Source organism: Eucyclogobius newberryi, unplaced genomic scaffold (assembly GCF_026437365.1).
Source record: "Eucyclogobius newberryi isolate DKJ021-1_F unplaced genomic scaffold, fEucNew1.0.hap1 SCAF_16, whole genome shotgun sequence".
Taxonomy (NCBI): Eukaryota; Metazoa; Chordata; class Actinopteri; order Gobiiformes; family Gobiidae; genus Eucyclogobius; species Eucyclogobius newberryi.
Genome location: NW_027315790.1, coordinates 22,079,069 through 22,088,804, shown reverse-complemented (window position 1 = coordinate 22,088,804; position 9,736 = coordinate 22,079,069). Strand labels below are relative to the sequence as shown.

General features: G+C 39.9%; 1 protein-coding gene across 1 annotated transcript; it reads left to right on the top strand.

The window, feature by feature from the left end:
- Positions 1-1,153: 1,153 nt before the first annotated feature.
- Positions 1,154-8,296, top strand: LOC140361957 (transcriptional repressor scratch 1-like). Its single transcript, XM_072447877.1, has 2 exons — positions 1,154-1,907; positions 6,760-8,296. Exons 1-2 carry the CDS (start codon positions 1,784-1,786, stop codon positions 7,515-7,517), a joined length of 882 nt encoding a protein of 293 aa, XP_072303978.1. The 5' UTR covers positions 1,154-1,783; the 3' UTR covers positions 7,518-8,296.
- Positions 8,297-9,736: the final 1,440 nt, after the last annotated feature.

Genomic DNA, 9,736 nt, shown 5'->3' with positions numbered 1-9,736 from the left:
GCTCAATGCCACCAGAAGTTGCTTTGGAATGGTTGGTTTGATGGCTCACTGTGCTCTGAGATGGCACGAGGGAGTGTGCTGCGTAACAAAACTGTTTGCTGCAAGTGACCATCATGAGGTATTAACACTTATAATCCAAATATTTTAGGTGTGTTTATATTGCTGGACTCGCAAGATAATACACATTTTTTCCTTTTAAATCTTTACTTGTACGAGTTAATTCAAAATGTGATCACCACATCAAAATACACCCAAAACTAAACCTGAACTGGATCAGGACTAAACAAGGACTAAAACAGCACGTATGTCCACATTGAGACTGACATGGGCTCGATTTAGAACCAAATGACAACAAGTGTGAACTCACCCCTAGACGTTAAAGTATTTTAGATTTAGATGTACTTTAATTTTTTAAAAAATGTACTCTATAATAAATATATTAAATAACAAAGGTTTAATTAGCACAACAGAGAATCAGAGCTTAATTTTGAATACATACCATTTTTAGCTATTGGTTCCGGGTAGCCCTATGTCCTTTATAATACTTAATGGCTCTTTTCTGTATTTTGTTTCTGACATTTTTCAGGTTAGTTTTTTTTGGGTGATTGTGCTGTTTAAGTAGATTTTTAAACCTGTACTTGTGCTTGTAATTGAGTACAATTCTAGCATATTGTAAAGTGTTACATTTTAAAGTTATGAGGACAAGTTTTGAGTTACTTGTAAAGTAGAGGACAAGTCCCACTTGCCTGCTACTTCCTCACCACTGTCTCTGCTCCTCTTTATAACAAACACACATAACAGCACTACATGACCATGATTGTCCAGAGCAAACATATGAATTGCATATTACATTTAATTGATCAAGTTTTGTGTAAAATGTACTTAAAATTGATAATTATAAGTACATGATATGCCGTAACTGGACTTTTAACTTAAGAAAACACATTTTAAGTTTGTGTTTCCACCTCTGCCATTTTTGTCACTTGTTATTCACCATAGCCTACACAGTATTAATTCAGTCTGATGGCTGCTCTTTGTAACATGTGCGCAGGCACTTACACAGCCCTCCAGGAAGTGCGAGCGTGCCCGTCAACCAAACCATACATTCCACTCCGGCCATCGGCGTGCGTCGCTGCTGCCGCTGTTGGTCCCGCAAGACGATGCTCTCTTTTCTGATGAATAAAATGAGGCACTTCCTCCCCGCCTCTCTCTCCGCGGCGGCGTGTGTGGCCTATAAAACCGCAACAGCTGATCTCGAGCGTCAGACAGACACAAGCACGAGGAGGAGAGCCGCGAGGTGCGAGACACACGAGGAGAAACAGGACGCACGCTCACATCGTCTTCCTTCGAGCAAAACATTTACGGGACTGTGATGGCACTTACTGTATTGCGCTGATCCACGTCTTTGGGACTTTTTCCGTTCACCAATTGAGTATTTAACTTCTCTTTCGCCTGCGTTTGCCCTAAAAGTGGCAGCGTTACTTTGGTCTGAATCGGAATTTGCGCTGTTTTTAATCGGAATTTCTTCGGGAGCTGTCCGGTGCTGAAGAACGGAGCTGTCCACTTCAAATCAGATTTCCTCCGGTTTTCTGGATGTGCATGGACAATACGCTTAGTTCAAATCATTCTTAGCAATACCTTTTCAAATCGGGACTTTTTCTAGTTATGTCTTCCTTCATTCCGATCTGTTTCATGGGACTTTAGCAGTTAAAAAAATCAAACATTTCTCAGCGTCAAAGCAGCGTGCCTCTGTAGTGCGTGCGTTTACAGCCACCATCCCACCATGCCTCGGTCTTTCTTGGTCAAGAAAGTCAAGCTGGACGATTTCTCGGCGGCTGAACTCGAGAGCTCATACGGACACAGCCGGAGAGAGGAGCTAAGTCTGCGTTTCCATCGCCACGATAAAGGTTAGTCAGCAGCACCTGATATAGGATATATGACGCCCCCGGGAAAAGTCTTTTATTCACGCATTTCACGCAGTTGGAAAGAAAAGGGGATTTGCTGGGTTACATTGAGGGCACATATAGAGCCTGGCACATTGAGATTTCTCCTTCTACAGATGATATACAATGAATATAGAACAGATTAGACAGATCAAAGCAAATGGGAAATCCAGTTGCAGTCACAACTGTATTAAACACATTGGCAAAACAGTTAAGTAACATTCCTTTCCTGTAAATGTAATGAAATGAGCGTGTTTTCCCGTCAGTGTCAGGTTAGAGGTCAAACAGGTTTTATTTCTTAAAGGCAGAGTGGATTTGTGATGGCTCAGCAGTTCGCGGCATCGATCCATGCACTGTAGGAGGAGGAGATGGGAGTGATGACATCGGAGAGGAGTTTTGAATGGAAGTGAACCAAATGCTGAGTGGTCATAGCTGAAAATCTGCTCGTTACGGCAGAGCTATTGGTGTAAAACACAAACATTGCATTATATCAAACACAATAACTATGACTGGTTTCTTAGTGTAGGCACTTGACTGGAGGCATTGATTTGTAAAAGCATTTTGTAAGTGCATGAGGGACAAGCTGATGCTCCAGTGGCCAAGGGAAACCTCAGAAGAATCCATTAAAAATGCCTTTATTTTAATGCCTACCTCAACATTACGTAAGTCAAAGACAAACATATATTTGACAACTAAACACTGAAAAATAAATTCAAGTTATTTTCTGTTTTGTAACTATTAAATACCCCAATAATGCAAAAGACAACATGCTTTAGTTAAGTTAAAAGTGAAAGTTAAACCTTCTAAATAGGCTATACAGTAAACATACAACCCATTTTCAAAGAATTAATTCAAGTTTACTTCAAAATAGTCACCACCAACATCAAAATTCATTGATTTTTTTTTCCAACACTCAGCTAAACTAAGACTCAACATGCTTCAAATATGCAAAATCGAATCAATATTTATGGGCTATAATGGATGCTATCTTGTATTTAGAGTGCTGATCATAGAGTAATTTATGCGCGTATCGTTCACCATCCACGCACTTCAACTAAACACCCACTAAATTGTAAATATTAGCACTGGCATCTTCCCTAATTCCATCATCATGTTGTTTGTTTAGCTTTATTTGGACGCACTGTTGCCCTCTAGTGGCCACTGTAATCGCGTCACCTCAATGTAAACACAACCCGGTCGCGTTCACATTGTGCCAAGGTCAAATTTATCGAGAGGCAGAAAAAAAATCCCTGGCGCCTCAACAGCAAAGCGCCAGTGCAGGACCAGCAGGACGCAAACGCACAGAAGCGGTGCATGCGCGGAGGTTAGACACAGATCTGTCCTTATAAATTTAACAGGAGTTTGACTGAAGCGGCTTGTTGCGCACATACATTTGGCACACACACACGCTCACACTCACTCACTCACTCACACACACACACACACACACACACACACACACACACACACACACACACACACACACACACACACACACACACAAGAGGTGCAGCGTTTCTGTCAAGTCGGCACATTTCCAGGCTGCTCTCTCTCTTCTACGGCCGAGTGCACAGCCACACAGACACACACACACACACACACACACACACACACACACACACACACACACAGAGAAGAAGATGCAGGGGATGACCTACAAGTGTCCATAGATCACTGCTGTCAAATTCACCTGTTTGAAACAAAGCAAATGCATTTTTCATGGGGTTTGTTTAGTTTCACAGTTGCTGTGTGGTGGATTTGTCATTATTGGCGGTGCGTGCCTCGCCGGAGCAGAGTATTTAAATGTTTAATAAGCATTTATAGGGGCGTTTACAGCAGCTATCAGCACTCTCCTCGAGAGCTTGTAAATGAATGTAGTTAGTGTTGACAAAACGAGATGAGGAGCAACTGCCTGTTAGAAATACACAATTAAAAGACACAATTTATAGTCCTAAGTGTTTGGTAACAAAGAGAACATTTATGTCAACAATTAAACCGAAACGAAGTCTTAGTACAATCAGAATCAGAATGACTTTTCATTCATCCCCAAGGGGAAATTACATACATACAGCCGACCAGCAGAAGAAACAAAGCTATCAAAATAAAGTAAAGAAACCAAAAAAACAACAACACATATTTATTTTCACGAAGCCCCCAGTGAAAATATCATAGCATCATACATGATAGCTTACTGTATAAAAATATTGTACCACCACAACATATTTGCATATGTATGTACAATTTCATAGCATTATGATGATGCACAAAGGAAGGACTGTGCAGAAAACGTTACAGCAGAAGTTGAGCAGTTTGATGGCAACAGCAGGAATAATTTCCTGTGTGTTTCAGTGGAGCAGCGAGGCAGTAACAGTCTACTGCATGAGCTCTTGCAGCTGACCCATCAATCCCACAACAATAAGACCAAGTTTTTGATTATATGACCTTTATGATAGGCTAAGTGTTTCTCTCTCTAGCTTTCAGCCTTAGGAAGGGAACATTATAAACCAAGGCACGCACTGGAAGACAAATTCATCCATTCATAAATTATAATGGGTAAGTTTATTCATTTATTTTATTTTATTTTTTTTAAAGTTGGACCATTCAGGAATAAAACCTGGGACCTTCTTGTTTTGAGTTTGCCTCGCACTCAGTCACCTTGCACACCTTGAATAATTAAAGATCTCCGATGTAACTTTTCTGGTGGTAGGTACGCTAAATGTCTCCAGGGAGATGTTATTGTGTTCCCAGGAAGGGTACAAAAAGGTTTCAAAGGTAGTTATCTGGACACTGGGCAGTAGACTTGATTCCCTGGAATGTTCATTTGACTTGGTTTGGTTCTGTCAACAAGATGACAGAACCAAACCAAGTCAGGGTGTTTTGGAACAATAAAACACCTGTAGTTGAATAAATGCAATAGAGATGAACTTAATGTCACACTGTGAAACATCCAAGACAAAGCTCTACACCAGTAAAGTTACACAGTGCACCTTTAATTCTCCCACTTGTTGTTCCTTAGTGTTCATCTGCTACATATTATTACAAAATCTGACAAAATATAAACCTGGCCTTTTCAAAACTTCACTCCTGGCCTTTTTCAAGCTTTTATGCAAAACAACAATTGAATATTCATGCTTTTCTTAGCCTTGTTTTTCTCTCCCCACCTCCGACTTCATTTCCCCTCTTCCTCCGCCGCTGCTCTGCTTTAATTTAATTGCAAACATTAAATTAGTATGAGCGCCTTAGACACGTCGTCAAATTCGCCTAACCGCAATCTCCCGAACTATACATAACATAACTTCTTCCTGCTTCTTCTCCCCGTCTGCTCCCTCCACGCCCTGCTCTCTCCACCGTGTCCTCAGCGCATTATCGACCAACTTTCTCAGAACTGCGTCATGAAATTATATTACAGGCAACCGTATCTCCTGCTCGGGCTGTGTATAAATGCTAGTAGAGTGCTAATTGAAATGGAGAGCTATTGATCGCCATAGATCCACAAGGCAGCGGCGTGTCTCCCCTTTTCTCTCTTCTCCCATTGTCTGTGAGCCTGTTGACTGTGGGAGGCCAATAAAACAATACAAAGAAATCATAACATAGAAACTAATAATTGAGAGGAGAGATGAGAGAAAGAGGAGCTGCGTAAACAAAAAAGTTCAAAGCAATTATTACGGTGAAAGGGAAAGTTTCATAATGAAATTGAAGTGTAATAGAATAGCTCTATATATGGAAGTTCTACCAAAGCCTTGAGGTGAGATGGAGCCGACCTGTCAGAAAAGGTGCCACAAATGATGAGTGAATGTGCTAAAAAGCCTCAAGTTACAAAATAAAGGTTTCCCACAGTGGCAAGGTGTCATAGGTCCATTTGAAACTGCTTCTCTTTGCGTTTTTTTGGGGGCAAGTAGATCCTTCAGGCTGGAACAAGGACTTAATCCTAAAGTATATTAAGAGTGACGTGGCCACAGAAATATGGGGCCGGGTTTAAACGGTTGTGACATTTTGGGAGAGCAAGGAAAGAAGCAAAGTTATTCCAGTGGTTATGATGTTGTATAAGCTATATCCCACTAACAAAGGGCTCATCTTCTGATTAACGTTATGGCACGTTACAAATGCCTTTAACACCTTTACAAACAAATACAGATCATTTGTTGTTTAGATAATGAACCATTTGAGATTTTTTTACAACATTTTACATAGATAAAGCTAAAGTGAAGCTGCTTGAAGATGTCCTGGTGGAGAGTATTTCTCATAAAACATCTCATGGTGTGTTTTAACAATGATCTGATTACTAACTTACTTGATGATTAATTAAATAATTGATTTGTCGCAATTAATTCATTAAGCGCAGTCTTAGTTTCAAGCCATCTGTCGTTACAGCAATTAAACAAGTCAAATGAAAATGTTATGTCTTTTGAATGAGCAAAAGTCCTCAAAAAGTCCTTCAAATCAGGAAAGAAGCAATTAAGCAAATCTTAAAATAGAATGAAACAAAAAAATGAATTGGTACAAATGGTTCTTTGTAATAATCATCATAGTTTGAGCACAATATTTCAAATGCTAAAAATGAACATCATATTTGATAGCTACTGAGAACTAGACAATTGAGCAGTATTGTTGTTCAGAAGTTTGAAGAGACGTATCGGGCCGCTGTGAGACAAATGCCAAGCTGGAACAGTGAAAAAAAATCGATAAAAACACATAAACAAAAGCTTGATCATCCATATCCTTCTACTTTAGTTACTGTTGCTGAGTATTTAACCTTTCGTTTCTGTTTCCCAATCAATTTGCCTTATCGATAACTGACCCTCTGCTCTTTCTGCAGGCTATGGCTATCTCAGCCCATCTCACTATGACGACGTGGTGGTGGACGACTCCTCCGTCATCACCAAAGTCCCGTCCCCCGAACATCCCGCCCTGATCTACGGACGCATAGAAGACTCTTACAATGGCGACATCCACGGGGACTCGGACCAACCGGACAGCCCCCGATCCGAAGTCTCGTCGTCGGCCGGCGGCTACATCAACGGCGACGCGGCGGTTAGCAAAGGTTACACGGTCGACGCCTTTTTCATCATGGACGGCCGCTCGAGACGAAAATCGGAGGGCGTCAGAGGGGCGGCGCAAAGGCACTCATGCAGCGAATGCGGGAAAACCTACGCGACTTCGTCAAACCTCAGCCGGCACAAGCAGACGCACAGAAGCATCGATAGCAAGATGGCGAAGAAGTGCCCGACTTGTGGGAAGGTGTACGTGTCCATGCCGGCGATGGCGATGCATTTGCTGACGCACGACCTGAAGCACAAATGCGACGTGTGCGGGAAGGCGTTTAGTCGTCCGTGGTTACTTCAAGGGCACATGAGATCGCACACAGGGGAGAAACCGTTCGGATGCGCCCATTGTGGCAAAGCGTTTGCCGACAGATCGAACCTTCGCGCCCACATGCAAACGCACTCGGCCTTCAAGCATTACAAGTGCAAACGATGCGACAAGACATTTGCCCTGAAAAGTTACCTAAACAAGCATTACGAATCTGCATGTTTCAAAGGTGCGTTCTCTCCTGATAGCACTCACAGTGAATGACCAAATCGACAGTGTTATATTAGAGTCAATTGGCTCCATAGCGGCTGGAACCTGTGAAAAAATGCAGGAACTTTGAATCCGAGCGAAGATGGTGAAGCAACAGAAAGACGAAAATAGATTAAAGCTTTTTTTTTCTTCTATCAACCGCTCCTTTTTTTTCTTCTATCAACCGCTCCTTGGAAGTTCACTGAAAACATCTGATGCCTGAATTAGATTGTCACCTGCTTTGCGATAAGATGCATCCCTTTTTGGAGATAACAAAAGCACAGCGTATCTGAGTTGTCGTTTTTTTAAGACACCAAGATCTATTTATGCCCACGTTTTGACATTTTCTTTTGACCACAAGATAAACACTCAAAAGCACAAGTCCCCATACTCTGTCTTTTTGTGACAGGAAGATTGCAACTGTTCAAAGCATGAAAACCTGCAAAGAGATTCGATAAACTTTGATATTTAATCTTTTATACGGACAAATAATGTTGTATGCGACACATTGGAGTCGACAATTTGGACTTGAGGACAATGATAAGTTAAACAAAGCACACATTTTAGCTTCCTGTGTCTACTATTGACATGAACACAACCAACTGTAGACATTTCAACCATAACACAGTGGCAGCCAATGGAAATCTTAAATTATCTCATTTGTTTCTGCCACCAGTATCCACCTTGAATATCAGTATTTTTAATGCAAAAACAGGTTAATATTAGGCATTAAAAATATCTCCTCAAAAGGTCAAACCTTTGCAAGTTTAATCTGTTTGCCTCAGTATTCAACGTTGAGTTTATTTATTTATTTATTTATTTATTATTGATACAGACTTGTGTTGTATGTTTTATACATTTTCAGATTTTCGCACCTTATTTTGTGTAGCTCATTTTGCTTATGTTTTCTATGAATTTTAAATAAGCCAAAGCATTGTCACTTTGTTATGACTGACTAAAACTAATTTATAAGTTTGTTTACCTGCCACTTTAAATCTACAAATCCACTGCATGCAAAAAAAAAATTACAATAGCCTATAATGGAATCTATGCCAATTGTAAGTTGTGTAAGGGATATTTTGCCAAAACCTCTTATAGGGAGATTACAATATAAGCAAATTTCGGGGCAATATGTTTTGTTCATTTACAATAACAGCAATAATGCATGATATTTTTGGACAGACAAAATGCTTGTAACAACTGCGGGTACCACTATTGTATGTAGACTTGAGGATCTTCAGGGAGAAAAGGCAAAACCGACTCAATAGTGTTAATATTGGAGGGTGGGTTCACAGTGCTCTCGATGTGGCCCCTCAAAGCTGTTTTCTGCTGATTTATTTTGTTATATTGACCCCTGTGTAAAGCATACGTTTCTAAATGTTTGCAGAGGCTGTGGAGGCTGACAATTCCACAGAAATGAGGGCTCTTTTTCGGGTCGGGGCGGGACTACTTTTGTACATGGTTTATGCACTGCCTGTCTTGTATTACTACTAATATATTGTATAGAGTAGAAGGTATTACTTAGGCCTCTGGTGCTGAAACATGAACAAGAGTAATAACTGGACAGGACAAAGTATCTACACAAATGCATTTACTTTCAAAAATGCAATGACATGAGGTTTTACCAGGACTAATTAGTTGTTCATCATTAACAGCAAACAACAGCACAGTATGACTCAGTTTTTGTGTTTTGTTGGGAAGTAATTGAATACATGTGAGTAACTGTATTCTGACACAGTTATTTTATTTTGGTGATATTCAGAATAGAGTAAAATCAAAGCAACACATTATGCTATTTGAGAACACAATTTTGGCTTGAAACTTCACAGAATTGGTGAGGTAAAAATAGCAAACGCAGCTCTTATTGTGACTACATCTGGGGGCTTTCCTTCTCTAATTTGTGATAAAGGTTCTCTTATTGTATAAATAAATGCATTTATTTTAATCTTATGTTGTTTTTTCACATTATAATCTAAAGCAACTCTCTATTTGGAATATTAGACCAAGTAATGGAATAAGTTACAAAATACATTTTATTTTAATGCATGGATTCAGTATTCTGTAACTTCCCATCACTATCGATTGGTCTGAATCTTAAACTTTACATTTTTCAGTTGCAAAAACTTGAGTCAAAAACGTTTATACTTATCAATTGAAAATGAATGAGAATGGACATTGCCTATTGGTTATCTAAATGTTTTAATACATTTATTATTATTATCATTTTTAGTTTG